This window comes from Mandrillus leucophaeus, unplaced genomic scaffold (genome assembly GCF_000951045.1).
Source record: "Mandrillus leucophaeus isolate KB7577 unplaced genomic scaffold, Mleu.le_1.0 Scaffold227, whole genome shotgun sequence".
Taxonomy (NCBI): domain Eukaryota; kingdom Metazoa; phylum Chordata; class Mammalia; order Primates; family Cercopithecidae; genus Mandrillus; species Mandrillus leucophaeus.
This window is the reverse complement of record NW_012102332.1, coordinates 1426946-1454881: the sequence shown is the minus strand read 5'-3', so window position 1 is coordinate 1454881 and position 27936 is coordinate 1426946. Positions and strand designations below refer to the sequence as shown.

General features: G+C 40.3%; 1 protein-coding gene across 3 annotated transcripts in view; it reads left to right on the top strand.

The window, feature by feature from the left end:
• GABRB3 (gamma-aminobutyric acid (GABA) A receptor, beta 3) overlaps positions 1–27936 on the top strand; it is a 179444-nt gene that overhangs the window by 106583 nt on the left and 44925 nt on the right. For all 3 annotated transcript variants that reach the window (XM_011981479.1, XM_011981480.1, XM_011981481.1), the window contains exon 2: positions 1412–1632. In XM_011981479.1, coding sequence (XP_011836869.1) covers positions 1412–1632 — 221 coding nt within the window. The remainder of the gene's footprint in view (positions 1–1411; positions 1633–27936) is intronic.

The window sequence follows — 27936 nt, the reverse complement described above, 5'->3', positions numbered from 1 at the left end:
CAAGGCCTCTCTAAAGACTGTCCAGCCTATTTGGACTTTCTTGCCTTTCCTTCTACTCTTAATTTTTATGAGACTCGAAGCTTAAAAATGTATTTTGTTTCTAGTGCTATAGTACAAGCTGGTTTTGTTTCCCCCTCTTGTGGCAAGCACCTGAAGACAAACCCATGTCCCCTATCCATCTCTAAGCCTCTGTATTCCAGCACTACCGAGAGCAGCCATAGACAGTCATCGGTTAGCAACACCGTGAACTGCCCTGTGAGAAGCAAAGAGAACACTGGAAGGGTTGTCAGGAGGCTGTGTCTAGGCTGGATTCTTCAGCTGATTAGCTCTCCACCCCTCGCTGCCTACAGGTGATGAGGATGTTTACAGACATGATCTTAGAGGGTGTGAACTCAGAACGCGGCTTGTGCAGAATGGCAGCGATTTTTTTCCCTCCATGGTTGGAGAATTTACCTCCTAACTTTTGATTTTCCAGCTTGTATCCTTCCACAGAGTGGTTCGAAATGTTCTGTGAATATCACCAGAGTTTTAGACTTGGTCATTCTAGAACTGAATGGTGATTGCCTCCAACAAAAAGAGAATTTCTTTTGTTCCCCCATGTCTAGCCTCTGATTCGTCTTTTTTTCCACTTTGTTCTCACTGAACTAACTGCTTTGGCAAAACAAAAGCAGAACCATCACGTAGACATTTGGTAATTTTGTGGGCAAGCCTGTGGACAACACCATGGCCCCGTCTGTCTTCCACCTCCCACATCCTGCTTTGACCTCAGGGTCCCATTTTCCCCAGGTGAATAGCTCTTCATCTCCAGATGATTCTATGGTCCGCGTAATGTAGAAATGGCCACGGCAAGCTGGAGGAAAACAGAAGTACGATAGGTAGGGCACGGAGACCTCCCACAGGCCCTGGCGTCTCCGGAGGATGTTTATGGCGGGTTTGAATTTATAACCCTCGTGGAGGGCAGCACCAGAGGAAAGTGGCTCAAATTGCAGAGAGAGAGTTTGTAGACAGAGCTCATCTGTCGTGGGTGGTTAAAGCACCTGTCTGCCTGCTGGGAGAGGGAACATCCATGGGAACAATCTAGTTCCCCGCCAGCAATCTGATTTTACAATGACTTTTTCCCCTTTATTTCTATGCTGTTATCTGTTAAATACCAGTTTGTCTAGTCTGCTTCTTACCTAAGTAAAACAGAGGACGTCTATACGTGACACACACAGATTCGTGTCCCTATTAAAGCTGGTATTTGCATTCACAAGAAAGCAGCCATTGCTTCCCATCCTGCATAAAAATGACATCCATTTCTCCTGGTTATTGGCTGTAGAGCCTAGATTGCAACCTGAATTTGGCTGATCGTGGAGGAAATCCGCCTGTGAATGAGTACAAACTAACTTTCTTTCTTTTCTTTTCCCCCCAGGATTATACCTTAACCATGTATTTTCAACAATATTGGAGAGATAAAAGGCTCGCCTATTCTGGGATCCCTCTCAACCTCACGCTTGACAATCGAGTGGCTGACCAGCTATGGGTGCCCGACACATATTTCTTAAATGACAAAAAGTCATTTGTGCATGGAGTGACAGTGAAAAACCGCATGATCCGCCTTCACCCTGATGGGACAGTGCTGTATGGGCTCAGGTCTGTGTGCCTCTTCAGGGCCAATTTTGCTGTTGCATGGTGCATGGGTGTGGAATATCTCACTTGAGATGATTATCGTAAGTGAGGCAATGACCTCAGATTAATTAGGAAGCGTCTATGAAGCACTTTAAGCTTTGCAGAAAACAAAAAAAATCTCATAACCATAAAATTTGGGGCATTACTGTTACTATAAATAGTCATCAAGCAGTTGAAAAACAGCCACCTTTGGATCAATTGTATATAATTGGATTGCCACGTCTAAGAACACAGATTCCCTCAGGATGGATTTTCCGTATCATAGCCACAGAGCCCTGTAATTAATATCGCCCTGACACTGCAGTGGCTTCAGCGAAGTTTTTTTCAAAGCTGTCTGCACAGTTGAAAAAAAACGTCTGTTGCGCAGATTGTAGGGTTTACTCTCCACGGAGCTTTACTGAGGTAGTGCCACGAATATTTATGGGAATGACTAAGCGAGAGGTTTCCTGATGAGAAACATCTCTCTCCAGCGCTCATAATCACTCAAATCAGGCAACCAGGCTGCCTTCCTGAGTCCCAGTGAGGAGGCCCTGGGCTTCCCTGGTTGCTTGGAAACCGCCAAGCCTTTCCATGGGGCTCCATCCCAGCTGGTGGTCAACTATTTTGAATATCACCTTGCTAAATGGTGCCCTTAAAAACCTTCTGTCTCCTGCATAGATTTTGCCTGATTTTGGGTTTGCTTTGTTGTAGAACAGTGTTTTGTGTGTATGTGTATCTGCTTCTTGAACTCTTGGCCTAAAAGTGCCCTTGAGACCCTCTAGCCGTGGCTCTCGGTGTTGAGTGGGACACATGTGGGTAGCTTGGAGAAAAGATGTATCTGAAAGTGTTGTGAGCCCAGAGCCTTTGAGCTAAGACCCTAACAGCTATAAGCGAAATCATAACCGTATATATTTAAATCCACATCCCTGTGACTGTCATGCCTCAAGACGGGTAGAGTGAATGATTTAACATTGCCTCAAATAGAACGTGTGAGTGATTTTCTCAGAACCACAGTTTGGAGAGTAGAATTTGGGGTTTTGGCAAAATCAGATGTTTTTAATGGTAAGCGGCACATGTCACCCAAGCCATGATCTTCCTTTAAAGAGAGTCTGGCCTGGAGTTTCTTTGGGAGGTTTTCAGCGTTTTACGTTTTTGCCTGAAAATGAGACCTATGGTTGTCAGGCTCTGAAGGTTCGGGTTCTGATAAGTGCATCAGCTGCACAAACCGACTCTTCAGACGTCTTGGAAATGTAGAATGAGGAGCCATTTACCTGCCCCCATCCCCAAAAAAACTGAAGTGAAAGAAGCTCTGTGTGTGTAAATGCGTGTGAGTCTGTGTGTGTGGGTGTGGGTTGAGTTTTGTATGTGTGTGGTATGTGACGTGTGTGGTGTGTACTTGTGTGTGTGTGTGTGTGGTGTGTGTTGGGTTTGTTGTGTGTGTGGTATGTGTTGTGTTGGCGTGCATTGTGCATGTGTGTGTGGTGTGTGTTTTGTGTGGTAATGTGTGTATTGTATGTGTGTGCACGTGTGTGTGTGATGGGGAAGAGCAAAAAGAAGCAAATATCAATAAAAATTAATGTAGGAATTTTTGACTTTTTAAACACAACGTGCTATTTGGGTTTTCTCCACTTTATTTTTGCATTCTTTATTTATTTTTTTTTTTTTTACCAGAAGTAGAGTATGTCAGTCTGTGTATGTCTTTGTTAAAAGCAAAGAGCTTTAACTCTGTTAAAATAGAATTATGTAATACACATAAAAACTCTGTCATAAATTCCCCAACTCTTGGAAAATGTTGGATTTTAGGTAAGAATAAGATAAACCAAGAAAAAAAAATTGCTTGGTCTGTAAGTTTATATGTAAACGTTAAATAATAATGTAATAATAAGCCATGGGGACCTTTAGTAGTAAACTTTGTACAATAACCTAAAAAAGCCTTAGTCAAATTTATATCCATTATGCCTCTCAAATGTCTCTTAAATCAAGAAATGGATTTTTAAGTAAGTAGCTGGGTTTTTTCAAGTGTGGTATAGGTATACTCCTTAGCTCTCTATTTACAGCATCATATTTTTGAAACAGTTCTTCGGAGTTAGATAGACCTGGATAAGCTATCATAAAGAAAATCTCCAAAGTATAGACTGACTGCAACATTCTTCATGTGTTTAGCAGCTAAACTTATGTCATCTGCTCATTAGAAATTGGCTATTCTAGAAATTTCTGCCTTGATATTTAAAAAACACGTAGCTCTAGAGATTGATTTGAACTTCTGGACAAAAGAGCAAATTAAAAAGTCTCAACACTGATCATTAAACTCATATACACGTATTCTTTGCTATCCTATGTAAACTTCAGTACCATTTATATATTTTACATGTGACCTTTGATATAAATCAAGGTGTGAGCGCTCACTTGGATTAGCCACCCTCCATCCTCTCTTTGGCCCCAAGGCCCACCTTCCCTCCCGGTCTTTTTACTGTTGCACTGGTTGGATGGTGACATGGCAGGTCAGGAGCGGGCCAGGAGTGGGCCAGTGTGTGTAACCCAACAATGCCTTGCATCCTTTCGGTCAATAGGTACCATGGCCTTGGCCTGGAGGAGGTCTGGCACAGCTGAGAACGCTGAAGTTAAAGTCCCCATGGTGGAAGGTTTGCAGAGAGCTGGGGTGGTTCCTGCTCTCCTGCTTGTAACGTACGGCTGGGGAAGGTCCTGCCCACAGAGATTGCTTTCCTACTCATTATGTGCGTGAAATACTGGTTGGACTGGCTGTATCACTGAGACCTTTAGCTTGAATTTCTCTCACCCCTGGACACTGGGATTGGCTCTCGCCTTGTCTGTCCAGCAGTGGCCTACACTGGTAGGTCAGTCACCACTTAGCTCCTCTAAGCTTCTTTCGTTACTCATGCCCAGCCGTTATGGGAACAGCATCAGTGGGCTTTTGCTTTATCTAGGCTAGATGAAGACCTTTGGCTGTAGATGAGCTGTCCATGACGTAGGTTTGCACGTCAACTCAGCCTTATTCTGGGAAATCATTAATCCTTAACTCTGATGACTCTGCAAAAGTAGTCACTGACCACTCATGCAGATGCTTGAGAGTGATCACATTCTTGTAGTGATAAAAGGTTGTTTTAAATCATGAGCCATTTTCCCCATGACTCTTGTAGCCCCTTGAACTTGAAACATGGGCTAACACTAGCTTGCTCTTCTTAGCAGCTTGAGCTCAGCTGAATAGGATGGTGAACTGAGATCCCTGCACCAGCTGAAGTCAGCATGTGATGGGAGAGAACGCTCTGGACAGGGCATGCCATCCTAAAATAAAACGTAAATCCTTGACAGTTTCCTTTGGACAGTCAAACCTTTTAAGGAACTAGGAAGATCTTGGCTGACTAAGAAACTAATGGGCCTTTGTCCTGTCCCAGTCACAGCTTTTCTGTTTTCTTTGATGCTGCACTGAAGTTTTCTTCTGTCTGTAAGAAGGCAGAATTATCATCCCTTTTCCTAACTTTCTTTTTCAGTCTCTTGGGCCTTGGATGTCATTGACCTTTTCACCTTGCATCATTAAGCATACTTTGTAATGTGGTCTTTTCTTCATGCCATACATGTTGTATCTTCCTGTCATTTCTCTGATGCTATGAGTTGGCAAGGGGGGTTCACAAAATAGTATTCAGTTTGCTCCAAAAAGCACCTGGGAATCTGAGGCTGAGTCATCAAAACAAAATAATCCATATTTTGCCTGAGAAGTGTATTGCAAAATCTGTTGGACCATACATGATAAAGTTCTCACTTGTGGCTAAAAATTGCTTTAAGTTGGCAAAATTGCCATTTCTATACTTAAAGATTGAAAGCAATATTAAGATGAAGCCAGAACTTATATCAGACGATTCAAATGAACTCATCAAATTCATTTGACTAGCATCCTATTCTGTAACTATTTTATACAGTGGTTCTGTTAAAATACTTTTCTCCTCAGAAAAGATATCAACGCACAGAGTTATTAGGGCTCGCATGATTTTTATGCAGCCATCCCTAACTCCCAAACTCTTGTTTTGTCACCATCTCCCAAATTATCCAACTAAAAAGCATATTGATAAATTTCTTACCAGATGGGATTATGCCAGTTTACACTCCCACCAGCAGTAAAGTATATATTAGCTTTAGGACTGTGATACCTGCTTTGGAATTTATTATTACTGAGGCCACTGTAAGTAATCTATCCATTTTCTTCGTCTCTCAAGGCCGGTGAAGATCGCCTGACTTGCTTTAAGTTCTGGCTCATACCCTTCTCTGTTCCCCACCCCCAGCATGTTTTATTCTTCTCCTCCTTATAAGGACTCTCTCACCTTCTCCGCAGACTCCCCCCTCACTTGGATTTGATGAGATTACTTCACACTTTAATTGGAAAACTTCATCTTTGAGTTACAGAGAGCCCACCTGAGCTATCTGTTGCTCACTCTTTGCCTCCCCTGTCAAAATGGAGAGCAGCTCGGCGTCCTGACCATTTCCAAAATGAGCTTCGCCTTGGCACCCTGTCACTGCTGGAGGACTTGGCTCCTGCAGTCCTGACCTCTCCCTTTCTGCTCCTCTCCTCCTCCCTCATCATGCTTCCAGTACGCACACTTCCCTTCTGCTCTTAGAAACGTCAGGCATGCCCCCGTCCTCGGGCCTTTGCACATGCCCTTGCGGGACACGGACTCCTCTGTGTCTAGATGCTTGTGTGTTCAGCATCATGATGATGTAATTAGGTAACTAAGGATTGCTCAGCTGTCACACTCATAGGGAGAGCCCTTCGCTGATCATTCATTCACTTTCTATTACATTACGTTTTGGGTTGTTATCATAGCACTTACCCAGAGCTGACATTATCCTGTCAGTTTATTGCATTTCTTATTTATTGACTCAGTGTTCCCATCCATGATGACGGGGAAGCCACCATGAGAATATAAACTCTTGGAGAAAAGGATGGTTTCTGTCTTGTTCATTATTCCATCCCCAAATTCTAGAGTAGTGCTTCATGGGAAAAAAAAAAAAAAAGTATGGCCTGAGCGTTAACTTTGAATTCCATTTAGCCTTTCCATAGTACTTATATTTTCATATTTTCCATTTAGGTGTTCAATCCCTTGGAATTTATCTTGGTGTAGGATGTGATGTAGCTATCCCCTCCCTCCCTCCCTCCCTTCTTTCCTTCTTTCCTTCCTTCCTTTCTTTCTTTCTTTCCTCTTCTTTGTTCTTTCTTTCTTTTTGAGACGGAGTCTCGCTCTGTCACCCAGGCTGGAGTGCAGTGGCATGATCTCGGCTCACCACAACCTCCACCTCCCAGGTTCAAGCGATTCTCCTGCCTCAGGCTCCCAGGTAGCTGGGATTACAGGTGTGCACTACCATGTCTGACTAATTTTTGTATTTTTAGTAGAAATGGGGTTTCACTACGTTGACCAGGCTGCTCTCGAACTCCTGACCTCATGATCCACCCTCCTTGGCCTCCCAAAGTGCTGGGATTACAGGCGTGAGCCACCGCGCCCGGCCTGTTTGTTTCTTTTGACACAGGATCTTGCTCTGTTGCTCAGGCTGGAGTAGAGTGGCACAATCATGGTGCATTGATACTGCAACTCCCAGGCTCTGATGATCCTCCTGCCTCAGCCTCCTGCGTAGCTGTGACCAAAGGCGCAGGCCACCACACCCAGCTATTTTTTTTTTTTTTTTGTACAGATGGGGTTTTATTATGTTGCCCAGGCTGGTCTCAAACTTCTAGCTTCAAACAATCCTCCTGGAGGCCTTGGCCTCCGAAAATGCTGGGATTACAGGCATGAGTCACCATACGCTGTCCGATTTTTTGTTCTTAAATGCTTAGCTCTTTGTCCCAATACTTACCAGCTTATTCTTCCACATTAACTTTAGAATCATTTATTTTATCAAATTCCTAAACGTATATCTTGTGTTGTTTGTTGGAATTATGCTCATTTAGCACTACTTCGGCAAGAGCAAAAGCTACACTATATTCAATGTTTCCTGCATGAGCATGGCACGTTTGCATTCATGTCTTTGTTTATGGCTTTCAGTAAAGTTTTGTCATTTACTCCATTGACTTCTAAACTTTCCATTTTTAACTTCACATTTCTTGCTAAACTTACTCCACTTTTTGAAAGTGTGATGCTGTTAGAAGTAGAATTATTGCTCCATTATTTTTCTAGCTGGCTTTCCCTGGTATGTGGGAAGGCTCTTGGTCAATTTGTACATAACTATCTTTAAGTATGCATCTATCAAATAATATAGCTAACCAGTCTAATGTTTCATTATTTTCAACAGTTTAGTTAATCCTGACTATTTTAGTCTTACAGTCATATTGCTTATAAGGATGATTTTTTATCTTCATTTTCAATTGTTTTTATTCTTATTTCTGTTTTTTTGTATTTTCACCTTCCAGAACAATGATAACGAGTGCTAACAGTGTTAATATCAGCACATTTTTCATTGTAATGGGTGCTTCTTGTGGCCCACCATGAAGGATGAGCTGCACTTTTAGTTTAATGTAACTATTCCTTATTCTTTTACTTCCATTATTTTTTGTTTCTGATATATACATTAATATCTGTAAGTCCACCAACACCACTATGCATTTTGTGCAATTTAGAAATTCACTTCAGGCATGTGACCGGTAAGCATGTTAGTGCTAATACTATCTATGCAGAGAAGCAAGTACAGTATGAAATAAAGCAATGAAAACATTTATGTGAAATGTATATTCATGCTAAATCTGGCTTTAGGCTTAACTCTATTAAAAAGGAATTGTCAAACTGCCAATGTAGTTCATTACAATACTTCTTATTTTACTTTCATCACCGCTAAGAGCTTTAACTATGACCAATGTTAATTAAACCAGCTTCTCCAATTTTCTACCTAGTTTTAAAACAATTATTATCTAAATTTTTTCAACTTTCTAGTTCCTCTGCATGTGCATGAAGATAGACATAGAGAGAAACCAAAAAAAAGTATGTATGCCTTACACAGACATGCTTGGACTTTCTGTGTTCTCATAAATTTTCCGTTTTTTAAATAACCAGTCATTTTACTTTAGGACAAAAATTTAGCATAGACCGTAATTTGAATCAACTTTTAGATCAAATCTGAATTAGCAAAACATTCTTTTATTCAATAAGTACACATCTTCTTTGGCATATTTTATATACAAAACTTTTCACTGTAATTCTTATTGTTAATAATACTCAATTTTGTGAAAACCTACGAAGCAAGAAATCCTGAACTGCCTATCAAATGTTAGCATTTTCCATATGAGAACCATTCTGTAATTTATAGAAATGTTTCCTCACAATTTTCATTTGACTAGAAATGACCCAGACATCCAATGAACATCAAAAGAATTTTAAGGTTTTAAATTACACAAAAAGTTCACCTACCAGGATTTATTCTATTTACATCTACTCAAGCCTTTCATTTTTTAAAGAGTTTATCTAGATTCATTCTGAGAACTGAGATTATACAAAGCTACTTATCATTTGCAGTTACTTCCTTGTCCACCATTTTTAAAAATGTGAATATCAGGTGTTCACCTGTGTAAGGACCTTAAGGTTAAATACATGGGTATTTTGGCCAGTAACTCAGAAGATACAGCTGTTTTCATTAAACCAACAACCCTAAATTAGCCATTTCTCAAACAATGTCACATAAACAAAGATCATTTTGTTTTGGCTGAGTTATAATTTTATAACCTTCTGTGCGAAATCCTGACACCTCAAAATATCTAGCAGAGACAAATATAAAACCCAGACAAAAATGTATGCCGACAATTCTGAAGACATTTCTATTTTCATCTTTTACTTTGAAACTCTAGCAATGAGATAGCAATACAAACCCACCAGTTTACGAACAGGTTTACATGCTTAAAATTTGTTCTGATAGGTAATCCAATGAAGGCTGTGAACCACAGTTTTAGGTAAAGCAGTTTCCAGTTTTTATTTATTTATTTTTTTATTTATATATTTATTTTTGAGACAGAGTCTCGCTCTGTCGCCCAGGCTGGAGTGCAGTGGCGTGATCTCGGCTCACTGCAAGCTCCACCTCCTGGGTTCACGCCATTCTCCTGCCTCAGCCTCTCAAGTAACTGGGACTACAGGTGCCCGCCACCTCGCCCAGCTAATTTTTTGTATTTTTAGTAGAGACGGGGTTTCACCGTGTTAGCCAGGATGGTCTCGATCTCCTGACCTCGTGATCCATCCACCTCAGCCTCCCAAAGTGGTGGAATTACAGGTGTCAGCCACCGCGTCCGGCCTCTGGTTTTATTTTTAAAGGCCAAACTTCCCCAGGCTCCAGAGATCACTGGGGCCAAACAGCACTACAGAAGATCATCACATAACTCCATCCCACTTTCCCACTGAACAGCAAAATGAGGTCCATAGGGAGCCCAAACTTCTCCAGATTCTAAAGAATACTGGGGTCAAACAGTATTATAAAAGAGTATCAGCTTATCAAATTCTGATTTCCCATTACTATGTCGATACATAATCAGTCACCAAAAACACAGTCCAACTGCTGCAACAACCAACACATTTATGATCACAGAACCAAAATCTGTTACTGAAATACCAGGGGTTTGGTCTAGGTCTGGCTACAAGCCACACAGAAAGCCAATCACTGAGATGAGTGTTGCCAAGGAAGAAGGCTTTCTCCAGATGCTTCAGCTGAGGACACAGGAGGTCAGTCTCAAATCCATCTCTTCGACCAACAAAAATTAGGGGTTTATATACAGTTTTTGCTATTACCTTTAACGGAAAAAACCACGATTACTTTTGCACCAACCAAATGTATTATCTGGGAAAAAAAAAATCTATATCTGGGAAAACAGGAATTAGGGAGGGATAAGGAAGAGGAGTTGGTCAACAGGAAGCAGATCAGGCAATCATGATGGGTGAGGGTCTGGCATCTCATTGTCCAGATGTGGTGAGCCAGTAGGTGTCAGTTCCTTGATACTGTCTGTGGGGCCTGATAGTTGGTTTCCAGAGAAAATAACTCAGGTAAGACAAATGTAAGTTTCTCAAGTTTGAAGACGGGAACGGTTAATTTCTATGGTTACTCAAAAGAAACTGTAAACAACAGTTCTATGGGACAATTGGGTCAGTTTCAGAATAATTAAATCAAGTGAGCTAACGTATTTAGCTAGCTAGCTAGTATTTGAACTAAACTTTTTTTTTCTAATGGTAAGCACATTTCAAATGTATTCTCTCAGCAACTTTGAAATGTATAAAACTCTATTATTAACTGTATTCACCATGCTCTTCAATGAAACTTAAAAAGAACATATTCTTCCTGCCTAACAGATATTTTAAAAATAATATGGGAAGTCCTTTATTTTATTATGTGATACCATGTAGCAGCTGCCTAGCCACACAATGTAGATATGAATAGGGAAAATGGCTCAGAAATAGCAGTACTAGTGACTCAAGTAGTTAGCTTTATATGATAAAAGGAATGAGTTTTGACTGATTTACGGAAGTTTTAAAATGCATTTTATATTGAGTAGATTTGTTTCATTTTTTCTTAAAAGAATTATTGTATTGAACCAAAAATAAACTAGATATAGTTTGTTCACAGAGTGAATCTACCTTCGAAGACATGCTTACAAATGACCATTTGATAATCATTGCCCCATTCCCCCCATCCTCCGTTCGCCATAACCACTGTTCTCTGCTAATGTGAGTTCGACTGTAGAATCCACAAATAACTGAGAATATGTGGTATTTCTGTGACTGGCGTAATTCACTTAGTATAATCTCCAATTCCATCAATGTTGTCCCAACTGACAAAATTGTTTTCTTTATTAAGAATGAGTAGTATTCCACTGTGTGTGTGTGTGTGTGTGTGTGTGTGTGTGTGTGTGTGTGTCTGTCTATCATTTAAAAAATCAGTTTTTCTGTTGATGGACACTTAGGTTGATTCCATAATTTGGCTACTGTTAATACTGCTTCAGTGAACTTGGAGGTGCTGACATCCCTTCAGTAAATTTATTTCAAATCTTTTGGGTAAATACCCAGAAGTGGGATTGCTGTAGCATATGGTAATTCTATTTTAAGTTTTTTGAGTTTTCCATAATGTTTTCCATAATGACTGCACTAGTTTGCATTCCCACCAACAGTGTACAAAGGTTCCCTTTTTTCCACATCCTTGCCAACACTTATCTTTCGTCTTTTTGTTACTAGTCATTCTGACAGGTGTTAGATGTTATCTCATTGTAGTTTCCATTTGTGTTTCCCTAATGATTAGTGATGTTGAACTTCTTTTCATGTCTTGTTGGCTGTTTGCATTTCTCCTTTTGAGAAATGTTTCTTTAGGTCCCTTCTTCATTTTTTAAATTGATATTTTTTTGTTTTCTTGCTGTTGAGTTGTTTGACTTCCTTAAATATTTTGGATATTAACCCCTTGATGGATGGATTGCTTGCACATATGTCTTCCAATCTGTTGGTTGTCTCTGTATAGTATTAATTGTTTTTGGTGCAGAAGCTTTTTAGCTTGATGTAGTCTCATTTGTCTATTTTTGCATTTGTTGCATCAAATCAAATTTTAAAAATCATTACCCAGCCTAATGTCATGTGGTTTTCCCCCTATGTTTTCTTTTAGTAGTTTAACAGTTCCTAGTTACATTTAAGTTTCAATCAATTTTGAGCTGATTTCTGTATATGGTGTGAGTTAAGGGTCCAATTTCATTCTTCTGAATGTGGATATTTAGTTTTCTTAACATCATTTGTGGAAGAGATTATCCTTTTCCCATTGCATATTCTTAGCACTGTTGTCAGAAATCAATTGAAAGTACATGAATGGGTTTATTCTGGGCTCTCTAGTCTATTTCATTGGCTGATTTGTCTTTTTTTCTTTTTTTTTTTTTTTTGCCAGTCCCATGCTGTTTTAATTGCTATAGCTTTGTAGTATAATTTGAAATAAGGTAGTGTGATACCTCCAACTTTGCTCCTTTTGCTATGATTACTTGGTTTTGGTTTTTTTTTTTTTTTTTTTTTTTTTGGTTCCATATGAATTTTATAATTTTTGTTTCTATTTCTATGGAAAACTACATCAGAATTTTGATAGGGATTACAATGAATCTATAGATCATTTTGAGTAATGTGGACATTTTAACAATAGTAATCCTTCTAATACAGATATATTTCATTTGTATCTTTAAAAATTTTTTTTTCATGAATGTTATAGTTTGCAGTGTATAGGTCTTTCATTTCCTTGGTTAAATTTATTCCTAAGTATTTTATTTTACTTTATTTGAAACTATTGTAAATGGGATTGTTCCCTTATTTTTTTCAGATAGTTTAGTGTTAATTTATAGAAACACTACTATTAATGCTTTTTGTAAGTTGTTTTTATATCCCATGACTTACCTAGTTTTTTTATTTGTTTGTTTTGTTTTGTTTTTTTGTTTGGGGAGTGTTTTTTAGACAGGGTCTCCCTTTGTCAGCCAGGCTGTAACGTAGTAACGTAGTTCACTGTGACCTCAAACTCCTGGGCACACGGGATCTGCCCACCTCAGGCTCCATAGGGGCTGTCACTAAAGGTGTGTGCCACCATACCTGGCTAACTTAAAAAGACTTTTTGTGGAGATGGGTCTTGTTATGTTGTTCAGATTACTGTAGAATTTCTGGCCTTTAACAATCCTTTTGCCACATTGATTTTACTTTTAAATTAGTTATATCAGTTCTTTGGTGGAGTCTGTATATATACATAGATAAAAGAAAAACTTAAGCCGAATTAAATATAAGAGAGTTTAATTGAGCAATGAACAATTCGCGAATCGGGCAGCCCCTAGAATCACAGTAGATTCACAGAGACTCCAGGGGTGCCCCGTGGTCGGAACAAATTTATAGACCAAAAAGGTAAAGTGAGGTACGGGAATCAGAAGTGAGGTACAGAAACAGATTGGTTACAGCTGGGCGTTTGCCTTATTTGAATGCAGTTTGAACATTCAGCAGTCTTTGAGTGGTTGATAGGTAAGATGTTACTACCATCATCATGTTAGTTATTTTCTGGTTATTTTGTGGATACTTTGTTTCTTCCTCTTTTGTTGTCCTCCTTTGTGGCGGCTTTCTGTAGTAATATGCCTTGAATCCTTTCTATTTTTTTTTTCTTTGAGGCGGAGTTTCGCTTTGTTACCCAGGCTGGAGTATAATGGTGCGATCTCAGCTCACTGTAACCTCCGCCTCCCGGGTTCAAGCAATTCTCCTACCTCAGACTCCCGAGTAGCTAGGATTACAGGCACCCAGCTAATTTTTGTATTTTTAGTGGGGACGGGTTTTCGCCATGTTGGTCAGGCTGGTTTCAAACTCTTGACTTCAGGTGATCCGCCCGCCTTGGCCTCCCAAAGTGCTGAGATTACAGGTGTGAGTCACTGCGCCTGGCAGAATCCTTTCTATTTTTATTCTGAGTTTCTTCTAAAACTTTTTGCTTTGTGCTTACCATAAGCCTTATGTAGAACATCTTATAGCATCTCATTTCAAGCTGATAATAGCTAATTTTGATTACATACAACAACTGTATACTTTTACCACCCACACACACATTTTATGTTTTAATGTCGGAAGTTACCACATTTTGTGATGTGTTTTCCCTGACAATTTATGGTAGCTATAGTTGTTGTTAATAGTTTTCTTATTTAACCCTCATACTAGAGATAACATTATCTTACACATCATCATTACTAACCTAGAGTATTCTGAATTTGATACTGTTTTACTTATATGGTTGAGTTTTATTCCTTCATATGTTGCATATTATTAATTTTTGGCTTGTTGTTTCAGTTTAAAGAATTCGCTGTAGCAATTTCTGTAAGGCAGATCTAGAGAATAGTGATGTCTTTTACATTGGTTTGTCCGGGAAAGTTTTTGTTTCTTTGTCATTTCTAAATGACAGCTTAACTGGATAAATATTCTTGGTTGACAGTTTTCTTCCTTTATCATTTGGAATATATCACACCACTCTTTCGTGGAATGCAAGGTTTCTGTGGATAAGTCTGCTGATAGTTGTATGGGCACCTCTTATATGCAATATGTTTCTTATCTCCGGATGCTTTTCTTCTTTTTCTTTGTGTTTGACCATTGGTAGTTTGATTATTATATGTCTTAGTGTACTTTTGTTTGGAGTTGAATTTGATTGATGACTTCTGTGTTTCCTTTAACTGGGTATTGATATCTATTACTAGATTAAGAAAGTTTTCAGCCACTATTTTGTAAAATATGCTTTCTGGCTTTTTTTTTCTCTTCTACTTCTGCAAAACCTATTATGTGACTGTTTAGTCTCTTGATGGTGTTCTATGATACTCAGAAGCTTTCTTCATTCTTTTTAAATCTTTTGTTGTTCTTGTTTATCTGGCTGGATAATTTCAAATATTTTATCTTCCAGCTCACTGATCCTTTCTTCTGCTTGATAGAGTCTGCTGTTGAAATTTTCTATTAAATTTTTTAGTTCAGTCATTGTAGTCTTTATCTCGCAGATTTATATCTGGTTCTTTTCTATTCATTCTACTTCTTTGTCAATGTTTCACTCTGAGTGTTGTTTTTCATATTGGAGTAAATTTTATCTCTATATATTGTTTTAGCTCGCTGAACTTCTTTCTGAATATTATTCTTAATACTTTACTAGTCATTTTATAATCTCCATTTCTTGGGGGTTCATTGTTGGAGCTTTATTAGTTCTTTTAGAGGTGTCATGATTTCCTGATTCTTTTTAATCCTTGTGCCCTTCCATTGTTGTCTGCACATTTGAGAAGATAGCTCTTCTTCTGGCCTTTACAGATGTTTTTCTTTTCGTTGTTGTTTTGTTTGTTTTTCTGTTTGACAGTGATAGACCTTCACTATCTCATCCTCTCTACCTTCTAGCCTGTCATTCTGAAAGGCCAGCTCATGACAACCTTGCACAGGCAGAACTTTTCAATTCTGTGGTTGATGGGTCACTGCCTTTGCTTTGATGTTAAATGAAGCTGCTGACTGTGCTCTACTCTCTGGTGAGGCTACTGGCTGGACTCTGCTATCAGGTAGAGCTGCTGGCCAGGTACTATGATGGTTCCTGGTCAGGCTGGCTACGGACTGTATTCCCTGGCTGGGCGCTTTTGCTATTTGGGATCTGTAGTTGAGCAGGGCTGCAGGCCAGGCCCTGAGGTTAGGTGGGGTCACTGTTCAGGATGGGTGGAGCCCATTCTGTTGTGGAATCACCTTTTTGTTGAATTCAGTAGCTGTTTGACCTCCCAGCTCAAGCAGGTTTAGCCCCTTTCCGTCTCTGGAATGTGCAAAGATAGAAGTTTCCTTACCGGATGGGGTCATTGAGTGGACTTTTGGCTAAATGGAACACTGCTTGACTTTCTGGTCTAAACTAGTCTAGCCCCTTCACTTTTCTAAAGTGCATAGAAGTGGGAGTCTCCCTTCCTGGGCAGGGTCATTGTGCAGGCTCTTTGGTGAGTGGAATCATCTTGACTTCCTGGGTCAAGCTGGTCTAGCTTCCACACTTCTCCAAAATGTGCAGAGGTGAGAGTCTCCCTGCCTGGGCAGGGTCACTGGGTAGGCCCTGAGGCTGAGCATGTTCACTAGCCATCTAGAAACTCGAGCTAGGTGAAACTTCCCACTCTGTTTCTGAAGGCAACCGAATCAGCTTCGTGGGTGGTTTATGAGGTTGGTTTGTACCTTCAATTTCGGTGCCACAGCTGGGAGAAACAGAAGTACCACCCAGATTTGTTTGCTGGTGACTCTGACTTCTGCCTCTTTTCTTTGTTTCTATCTAACCCTGGGCAATCTAGCCGTGTTGTTTCCCCCTAAAGTTCTAAGTGAGGTGAAACTGGGGTGGGCTTCCTGGGAAGCCTTTCCAAATGCTTGGAAAATTGGATGACTACTTCCAGTTTTCTTTTCCCCATGTAGAATATGTGTGCCCATGGAAATCCTTTTCTTCTGGCATCCTGCTGACTTGGGGAAGGGGAGTGCAGTCAAAGACAGACCATTCTTTTTACTCTTCTAATTTGGATTTCAATCAGTTCTGCAGACCAAATGGATGTCTCGGGCTTGTTTCAATATTGAAATTTTCAAAAGGATGTTCTGGTCTGTAGACAGTGGCTATTTGATCTTTCTTTGTGGGGTGGAGGGGTGAAGGTGGAGTCTAACTTCCTATTCCACCAGCTCGGTGACATCACTTCCCCGACCCAATCCATTCAATTTCTGGGGTAAGTCCTATTTTATGATGATGGGTAATCCTCTTAAAATTTTTTTAATTTTGCCTTGCTCTTGGTTAATTTACCTTTTTTTTTTTCCTTAAAAATTCTTATTTGAGTTTATTGCTTAAAAAAAAAAACAAAAAACTGTGATCTAGTCATAATGCAGTTATACCCTACTATTAAACTTTGTTCAGGGAAGTATAAAATTTCTCTACCTTTGTGAAATTTGAGCACATATCATGGTTTTCTGCCAATGTTTTAGTAAAAGTTGTTTTCTGTCTTTATGTTACACGGGTATTCTCAGTTCGGTGTTTAATACTAAATTCAGATTTAGCATTAACATTTTCCCTTTACACAGCCCATTTGTACTTCAGACTGGAAGTCTGCAGTGGCAAAGAGCAGGGACCTGGGGCTTCTCAACCTCTCTGCCTTCTACTTTCTCTTTTCCCTGCCCCTACCCAGTACGATAAATTACATATGACTTCCCTAATTTTAGAGATTTAATTTTGGGGGTGGAGGAAAAAATGGATAAGAAGTTTTACATTAACTGTTGGTGGCTTCATACTCTGACCTGGAAGATACTGAAAATTAACTCTTCTCAGAGCTTTCCAGCAAATTCCTTGACTGAAATTGGGTATTGGTGGTGAAGATGGTAGACTAGTTTTCTGTTCCATGGAATTTCCTGGTACTTTTGTTAGCTCTAGGACTGTATCCTTCATGGTCATCTTCCATTGCTGTACTCATCTAGGCAGCCCTGTTGTAGAGGATCCATGAGAAATCCAGGACCTCCATTTCATCCATGTAGCCCGTGTGTGTGCAACAGGAGATATGCCTGCGTTTTCATCATCTGAAAGGCCTATTCCTATTCAGTCTCCTGTATCTTGTCACCTTAACAGCACTTTTCTCAGGTATAAAGTAGGCACCATTACTCCTTGTATGCCACTTGGAAGGTGCCAGCCTTTCTTCAAGATGTGTGTAAACTCTCCCAAGAAATCTATTTCCAAGTTCCCTCTTTCTCACCTAGCATCATGGCTTGGCTGAAGTTTCCAAGAAACACGAGCCAATTTATTGAAGTTTCCTAGATAAACTATCCGGTGTAGAGGTGGTCGTAGGAAGCCCTGCAATGGTTTGAATGTCCTCTCCAATACTCCTTGAACTCCAAAACTCACTGAATCCCCAGTGTGGTAGCATGGAGAGGTGGGGCCTTTCAGAGGCGATTGGGTCATGATGGCTCTGTCCTCATGAATGGATTAATCCATTTATAGATTAATGGGTAATGGGCATTCATGGGAGAGGAACTGGGGGCTTTATAAGAAGAGGAAGGGAGATCTGAACTAGCATGTAAGCCTGCTACAACACTTCCTGCCCCAGCCATATTACACACTACATTGCCCCCCCCGGCCGTATGACACACTACACTGCCCCCCCCTTGCTGTATTACACTACACTGCTCCCCCCGCCCCCCGGCCATATTACACACTACACTGCCTCGAGACTCTTCAGAGAGCTCCCTCCAGCAACAAGGTTCTCACTTTCTTCAGATGCACCTTCTCTGCCTTGGACTTACCAATCTCCATCACTGTAAGAAAGAAATTTCATTTCCTATAAATTACCCAATTTCATGTATTCTGTTACAAACAACAGAAAATGGACTGACGAAGGTTGTCTCTCACATTTATCTGTGATATATACCATATACAGTCTCTTAAATGTTGTAACATTATATATGTCTTCTTTTTTGCTGTGTTTTGTCCTAACATGAATCAAGTAGATTTCTCTCTTTTTTTAATGTTCTGCAGTGGATTATATTGTATGGGAAATTTTTTTTTTCCTGTAGAATGATAGGCTTATTGATTTTATTTTTTCAAAGCCTTGAAGAGAATCTACAATCTGTCATCATTTAATTCATTCAAAATCAACTTTATTGAGGTATACTTTACATGAAATGACATATACCCAATTTCTAGGTTGATAAGATTCGTCTAATACATATACCCATGTAATCACCGCCACAATCAAAACAGAATGTTTTTATTACCCAAAACATTCCCTGTTGCCCATTTGCAGTTTATCTCTTACTCCTTATCCCTAAACAAACATTCTATTTTCTGTCAGTATAGAATTTTTATTTTTTCGGATATCTTTTTTTTTAAATTATACTTTAAGTTCTAGGGTACATGTGCACAACGTGCAGGTTTGTTACATATGTATACATGTGCCATGTTGTACGGGAAATTTCTGTATCTGAAAGGGTTGATGTTCTTTTAAGCATTTAAAGGTTTACCCATAAATATATAATTTATATGAAATATTTTTGGGGGAATGTTTTATAAATACATGCTGCTTTGTAAAGGATCTTGAGTAACATTTTCCACGCTGGCACACGGGCTTCAGTTTCCACGCTGGCACACGGGCTTCGGTTTCCGCAGTACTTATGGGTCTCGAGGTTTTCTGTTTGCATTAACCTTGAGAATTCATGTTTTTCAGGAAGATGTCATTTTTGTTTGGCCTTTCTAATCATTAGCATGCACATGTACATTGCTTTTTCTTATGTTTTAAGCTTTTTAGAACATAACTGTTATATTCCCTTTTTCATTTATAGCTGTGTTTGTTCGTATCAAGAAATATCTATTTTATTTATATTTTTAAAGAACTAGGCTTTGACTTTATATCATAACTCTATTCACTAACTTCCTATCTATCTTTGTAAACACCCTCCTTCTCTTGGCTGCAAAGACCCTTCTCTTGCTTTGGAAACACCCGCCCTCTCCTGCTGTGATCAGCCCCTGTGTTGGGTTGTTCTGCGGTGGGCAGGTCTGTACGCACCCACCCCCAAAGGCTGCGGAAGCTGAGAGGCTAAAGAAAGAGGCTGACAAATCCGGTTTCTTAGAAAGACACATTTAATGAGAACTTAAGAGCAGGCGCCGTGTCTTTGTCTCAGGCAGCAGTGAGACAAGATGGTGGATCCTCACACAATTACCCTCAAGATCCAGGGCTTCTGCGCCTTAGTGAGGGAATGCGGAGGACCATGGACGTTGACCTCTCAGGGAGAGGCAAGAATGCTGTGTGAATCTGCTTAAGGGCAGGATTGATGGTCAAGGCTCTTTTGACCGAAAGCCAAGATTTATGGTAACAGCAGAAAAAGTAGAAATCTTAGAGGCATTCCTGGAACAGGGGTTAATCAGAAGTCAGAATAGCAGATTACCATCCAAAATGGGGTGGCTTTAGGCTCCATTTGGATGGTACCATCAGCAAAGTGGCAGACTGAAAAGCTCCAAGCTCTTGTCCCCTCACAAAAACATCCAAACAAAACAAAACAAAAACTAGAAGCTGTCTGAACCAACCTTGTGGAAGCTCTGGAAATCAGTTTAAGGTTCACAGTAATCAGTCAAATGCCCAATCAAGCAAAAGACTATATTAAAAACAACAGGAAAGTTTTGTGGCATTTTTCACTTGCCATTTCCCCCACCCACATCCTAGGGCAGGGAATGTTTCGGTTTTGAGCAGGCAGCAGCCTCATACCCAGTTCTCCCTCTCCTACCAGGGGGAGCAGAGCCGATCTTATTTGCAAATTATTGTGTACATATGTTCTAAACTGTCTGGAGAATGCCTGAAGGACTGAAGCAAGATGTTCATCTCGGTTTTGCCTACCTCAGAATGCAAGTAAGAGAAGGGGCAGGCAGTGCTCATTAAGGCTGCAGGGTAAAGACGAACCTAAAGATGCCTGGGATGGGAGATTTTGGATGGAAGCATAAAATAGACCATCTAAGGCTCAAAAGAGAAGCTGGGATGAGACTCTTAGAGAAATGAGGTCATTCAAAAGCAGCCACATATATAGAGGTACTTAAAAATCCATGCACATGCCTAAACAAGAAGTATGCACAGAAAAGTCCTAAGGAACCTCCAATTTTTGCTTTTGGTTAATCCCTAGGCTTAGAGGAAAGTATACCCCAGTACACAGCCAGTCTGCAAAGACTGAGAAAGAATGCTGTTCTCTTTTTTGTGCGTTTTTTGTTTGTTTCCTTCAGCTCTTGGCACTTAAGGAAATGCTTGTTAAAACATTTTCCAGGCATGGTGGCTCATGCCTGTAATCTTAGTGCTTTAGGAGGCCAAGGTGGGAGTATCAGTCGTGATCATGAGTTTTAGACCAGCCTGGGCAATGCAGCAAGACCCTGTCTCTACCAAATAAATAAGTAAATAACAATAAAGAAAGAAAAAATCTAGCCAGGCATGTTGGTGCATGACTGTAGTCCCAGCTACTTGGGAGGCTGACACAGGAAGGTCGCTTGAGCCCAGGTGTTTGAAGCTACAGTGAGCTATGGTCAGGCCACTACACTCAGCCTATGCAATAGAGTGGGATCCCATCTCTAATAAATAAATACATACGTAGATAAATAAATGTAAAACATTCTCTAAACATGAGCTAAAGCAACAGAGACTTCACTGATTAACCTTGACAAGAAATAATCTTTTCAAAAACAGTTTAGAAATGACTCAAAACAAATGGACTGATAAAGTTAAAAGCAGCAAACCCTGGGCAAAGGAAAGAATCTGATTTTCAGAGTGACCGCATTATAATAATGAAATGCCCAGTTTTCAGGGGAAAAAATCACAAAGCATACAAAGAAAGAGGAAAACATGGCTTAGTCAAAGGAACAAAATAAATTGGCAGAAATCTAATTATTGGACTTACTTGATAAAGACTTTCAATCTCTTTATTCAAAGAGGTAAAGGAAAATATGGACAAAGAACTAAAGGAAATAGGAAAAAAGATAATAGCCATCCCAATGTGTGTGATGTAGTACTTCACTGTGGTTTTGACTTACATTTCCTTAAACTGCAATGAGATCCTACATCACACACATTAGAGATGGCTGATATATCTATGTATATATATGTAACATTTTAATATATATATATATTTTAAAATGAAAAGAACAAATGTTGTCAAAATCAAGAAAAAATAGGAACCTTAGGGATTTCTGATGGGAATTTAAAGTGATTCAGTCACTGTGGAAAGCAGTATGGTGGTTCCTCAAAATTAAATATAAAATTAACATATGATCCACAATTCCAGTTCTAGGTAGATACAAAAGAAGTGACCCAAACAGATATTTTTGCGCCAATGTTTATAGTAGGATTATTCATAGTAGCCAAAAGGTAGAAACAACCCAAATGTCTACCAACAGATGAATGGATAAGTAAAATATGGTATATCCATATAATGGAATATTTTTCAGTTTTAAAATGTAATGAAATTCTTATACATGCTACACCATGGATGAACCTTGAAAACAATATAGTAAGTGAACTAAACTAGGCAGAAAAAGACAACTATTTCACTTATATGATTTCACTTATATGTGGTGACCTATCGAATAGGTCAATTTAGAGAGACTGTGTGAACTAGAGGTTACTGGGGCTGGGGTTAGGGTCATCAATGTTACTGTTTAAAAGGTACAGAGTTTCTGTTTGAGATGATGAAAAAGTTCTGGAAATGGATAGTAGTGATGGTTGCACACCAATGTGAATGTGCTGAATTATACACTTAAAAATCGCTAAAAAAGGCCAGGCGTGGTGGCTCACGCCTGTAATCCCAGCACTTTGGGAGACTGAGGTGGGTGGATCACGAGGTCAGGAGATCAAGACCATCCTGGCTAACACTGTGAAACCCTGTCTCTACCGAAAATACAAAAAATTAGTCGGGCGTGGTGGTGAGCACCTGTGATCCCAGCTACTCTGGAGGCTGAGGCAGGAGAATGGCATGAACCCGGGAGGTGGAGCTTGCAGTGAGCCGAGATCACGCCACTGCACTCCAGCCTGGGCGACAGAGCGAGACTCCGCCTCAAAAAACGAAACAAAACAAAACAAAAACAAAAAAAATCGCTAAAATGGTACATTGATATTGTGTATATTATATTTGAATTAAAATGTTTTTTTATTTTTTCATGTTTAAGTTTAATTTGCTAATTTGGATGCTGTTTGGTCTTGCTCTAATAAATCTCAGTTACATGTCCATTTTATCCCCTCAATATCTATCTCCTCTGTTTTCAAAGCTTCTTTTTCTACCTCTGCCTTTGAGTAGGTTTTACAAGTTTGCCGTCTCCTTTCTACTAAAAATAGGGTCACCGAGACCAGCATCAGCATCACCTGGGAACATTATCTGGGAATTTCAGAATGAAAGACTCACCCAATTCCAGAATCTGAATTTTTTTCTTCTTCTTCTTTTTGACGGAGTCTTGCTGTGTTGCCCAGGCTGGAGTGCAGTGGCGCAATCTCGGCTCACTGCAACCTCCGCCTCCCAGGTTCGAGCAATTCTGCCTCAGCCTCCCAAGTAGCTGGGACTACAGGCATGTGCCACCACACCCAACTAATTTTTTGTGTTTTTAATAGAGACGGGGTTTCACTATGTTAGCCAGGATGGTCTCAAACTCCTGACCTTGTGATCCACCCACCTCGGCCTCCCAAAGTGCTGGGACAGAATCTGAATTTTAACAAGGTCCTTCAGTAACGTATGTGCCCATTAAAATGTAAGAAGCTTTCCATGCTGTTAAAGGATTTTCAGCCATGTTAATTCTATCGCCTTGTCTTCAGAACAGATTTCAATTTGGCATTTGTGGCTAGGATTTCTTGCATTCATCTCTCAGTGTTGCGGCGTCATCTGTCTATCTATACCTTCATTCAGAATGTTCTTTTGCCTCCCCATTCTTCTTGAAAAGAGGCCGTATCCACTCATACCTTTTAGTAACTAGACACATGTCGTGTGAATTTTTCAACTTTCATTTTCTATGCTTCCATTGCTTTTCATGGGACATCTCTTCTGTTATTCAGAATGTTTATGCTTTGGTGGGACAGACTCATAGAAACAAAGTGACTTGCTGGTGCCAATATGGATATGGTGATCTTGACTTGAGTTTCCCTCTCATGTTGGAGGCTGTAGCCTCTAGGATATAAATGTGAAGATAGGTGAAGGTGGTCCAGTTGTTATGCCTAATTGTCAGTTAATTAGGGTAGGTCTTTCTGTCTGGCTGCTGAGTTACAGCTAAACCATGAAGTCAGACACACTTTGTGGTACTTTGGGTAGAGTCTTGAGTGACATTTTCTACGCCGGCATGCATGGCTTCCTCCAGCTATGACAGCTTACCTTCAAGCCTCAGTTCCATGCATTTGACCATATCCCCCCAGCTACATTCATCCAGGGAGTCGTGTTCTCAGAGGCTAGAGACACAGATAGCAAGTTACTATTTTTGCGCTGTCTGATGGAGCTTTCTGTGGTAATGGGGGTACCCGTAATCCGCATAGTACAGTAGCCACCAGTCAGTCACAGGGGGCTGTTGAGCACTTTGTATGTGACGAGAACATCGGAGGAGCTACATTTTTAATATTATTTCATTTAAATTAATTTAAAATAATTAATTCTAAATGTAGATATAAATAGTCACACATAGCTGGTGGTTACTGTTTTGGACAATGCATTTCTAGATTGTGAAACCCCCAAGTGCCATAATTAGATCCAGGTAGTTGGAGTGACTCAAAGTACTTTAGTGATTCTTTCAAACTGTTTTCTCTGTTCCTCTTCAGAGGTTGAACCTGTGGTGTAGTCCTTAAGAACTTCTCATTCCACCCTCTGGGCAGTTCCTTTCTTTCAGGTATTCTAGAATCTGGCATACACCTTTTGTTCTGGCTGGAGCACTATTGCCAGTTTGTGGCTTTGTGTAGCGTGTTGCCAAATTCTTTGAAAACCAAGAGGAGGTACGTTGGGCCTGTCTCCTTCGCCTGATGGGACTTCTCACTCCCAGAAATGAGCATTCCTGAATGGTGGTGGAGTTACGCTTCAATATCGAAACAGATGTCCCTATTTTAGAAAAATGCTCTTTGCTAAGGGTTTTGCTGTCTTATGACACTCCTCAGAAGTATCAGGTTGTGATTCCTACATATTGATAAGATAATTTATGCTTTTGTATGTTTGCAGTGAACTTGTGTTGACTACTGTATCAGTTATCTGTTGCCACAAGAGTGTGGTGTAACAATCAGCTGGAAAGCCTCAATGCATTCGGTAACCCCAAAGTGCTCATTGCCTGTGTGTCTGGGTTGTTAATGAGCATCTCTGCTGGTTCTGGCTGGCGCTCTCACAGGCTGGGTGTCGGGGACCCATTAGCTTACCCAGGGCAGTCTCTGAAAAGATGAATGGTCACCTCAGTCCTGCTCTTTGTGTTTGTTCTCCTGAAACCAGCAGACTCCTCTGGGTATGGCTTTCTCACAGCAGAGGTAGAAGCAGAAAAGCCCAGAACAAGAATGCGTCTTGGGGCCTAAGCATGGACTGGCACATGGTCACTTCCAGCCGTTATATTAGATAAAGCAGGTCACAAAGTCGGCGCACCTTCAAGAGGTAGGCAAACAGCCGGCTCCTCTTTGGTGAGAAGAGTTGTAATGACATGGCTAGAGCGTGGATTCTGGAAAGAGGAGAGGAATGGGCTACTAACACACTCAACTTAGCACAAGAATTTTCCCAGCAACATCCTCAACAAGCTCCCATAGCAAAAGCCTTTGGACAGTTCTATGAATGTGTTTTCTTATATATTTTGAAAAGCAAAACGAAAATCAGGATAACCAAAACATTGACCTATGTCCTGTGACTTCTTCACATTGAATAATAAGCACTTGCTCAAGGAAAATTCTTGGTCTGAATTATTCGATTTAGGTCCTACATCCTAGCATCTGAGTTCCTTTTCTTGGTAAAATGATAGCTGCCTCCACCGGCCAGTGCATCCTGCATCAGAGGAATGAGAAATGAAGATGAGAGTGAGTTGCTGTAGGGTGACTGCAAAGGGCCAAATGGTTACCTGTGAAGCAATGCCTTGGCTGTGGTGCTAACCTGTGTGGCCAGAGATACAACTCTTGCCCAGATTTCTGGAACGTTTGGGCATCTTGAGTGGAAGCCAGAAGTCACACCAGAGGAGCTACTAACTTGCTTCCAGGTCCTGTCAGTTTAACAAGATTGTGATCAGAGATCTAGGACTCCCCTGAAGGCAACATTTCATTGTGGTCTTCACTGCACCTGAAGCCATAAAGCTCTCACACACAAACATTAGATTCAATTCTGCAGGATTGAATTCTGCAGGTAAGAATTGAATTCTGCAACATAAAGATTCACCGAGACCACTTGACCATAAAAATAGGAGATTCTTATCCAAGCCTCTTGACCAGTGAGCCCATGGAGGCTCTCAGAGTCCATAACCATGCACAGCCAGGACTCACGCTGGGAGTGCCTGTTAGCGGGAATGTGTCCCCACTTACTCTCACATTTGGGATATTAAAGCCGCGAAGGACTAAACCAACTCTCTTTCCACATTTTGCTCGAGTCCCACACTTCAGCTTATGCCTGGTCCTCTTATCTTGAAAGTCATTTGTTCTGAGAGTGTTTACAGGACACTTACTCTGCATGTGTGGTCGGGGGTGCTGCCGTTCTAGGTACTGGGGAGAGAACTGTGGACAGGAGCAATAAAGTCCTGCTCTTGTGGGCTCACCTGGGGGTGAGCGAAAGACCAGCAAGTTAGCAAATAATGGACATTCTGATTTGTAGGTGTAATGAAATGTAATGAAAACATTAAAAAGGAGGAAGCTGAGGAGAGAGAGAGACCAAGATTGTTTAGTTCCAGAAGCTTCTCTGAGAAAGCTGGTCCAGGACCTTGACATCCAGTGACCAGCCAGGGACATCAGAATCGGTGCTTGCAATGGACATTTTAATCTGTTCTCTCCAGTGTTTCCAGTGAATCAAAGCTATTCATACAAATGGAGGAAGAGACTGTGTGCATTGCTGGATTCACTCTAAGCATGAATCCCAGACCTTGACCATATCCAGCCTTTTCCAGTAACACCGACAAGGAGCACTTGTATACCTAAGTCAGTAGGGGGACATTTCAGACAAATGTTTGCAGAAGCGAGCATGTCCCTGACCATCAGATACCAACATTTCCACAGCAGTCCTACCAGGTGATATGCAGAGAAGTTTGTATTTATGCAGTTCATGAAGAGTTTGCATCTGCCCTTATTATATCAATGAGTGACTATTTTAAAAATGGAAATGCTAATGCCAAAAAGTATTTCACAAGCTTAATACAAGTGAGACAAAATGAAAACCCTTCAACACACTGACATCCGTGTATCTTGACCTCCTTGACTCAGGCTTCCTCACTCAGGTGTGCAGGGAACGGTCTCCAAGGGTAGTTGAAGACAGCATCCAAAGACGGTGTGTCACCAGAATCTCAAAATACGATTTTACACTTATTAGAGATAGTGCTCTCCTTACAACTTCAAGTTTATTTCTTGCATGTTAATACTTTTAGTTCTTAAACATATCTTTAGACATGTATTGTTTGTAAAAGCGGGAATGATCTAATAAATGACCCTATTCCACAAAGGGTGAGAAACGGTTGGATTAAATGTCACTATAGTTACTGCAGGAATAGCATGGAGAATACTTATTTTCTGCATTTACTCATTATATTTCCAATTTGACATATTTAATGAGAATATTATGGGTATATATATGTGTATATATATGCCTATGATATGTGTAAGTGTCAATATTTATATCTGTCTGCATAAATTTATCAGCCTTCTTGCTCTTCATTCAAAACAAGATTCTCATTTCCTGAGTAGGCCTTTAAAAGCTGAATATATGTTGTATGTTTAAGGTGAAAGAGGTAATACAGATGTAGCAGAGCACAGGGTTCAAACTGCCTGTGTCTGAATGCCACGTCTGCCTTCCAGTGGCATTGGGAACGTGGTCGAGCTGCTTACTCTTTCCGAACCTTGGTTCACTCATCTGCACAATGGATGTAATGATACTAATACTTCTATAATATGGTTGTTGTGAGAGTAAACGTGTGTGTATTAAAGTGCTGGGCACAGAAGTGGGCATTGAGCAAGTGCTTCACCAGTGTTCCATGAAGTACAGATGTGACTGGTGGGTGTGCTGGGCACTCAGATGATGACTCAGCACCATCCCTGTAATGTTGTCCAGTTCTCTAGTCCTCACTCCTCTGTCTCTTCGTCAACTTTTTTGTTTGTTTTTTCTTTCTACTTTCAGCATT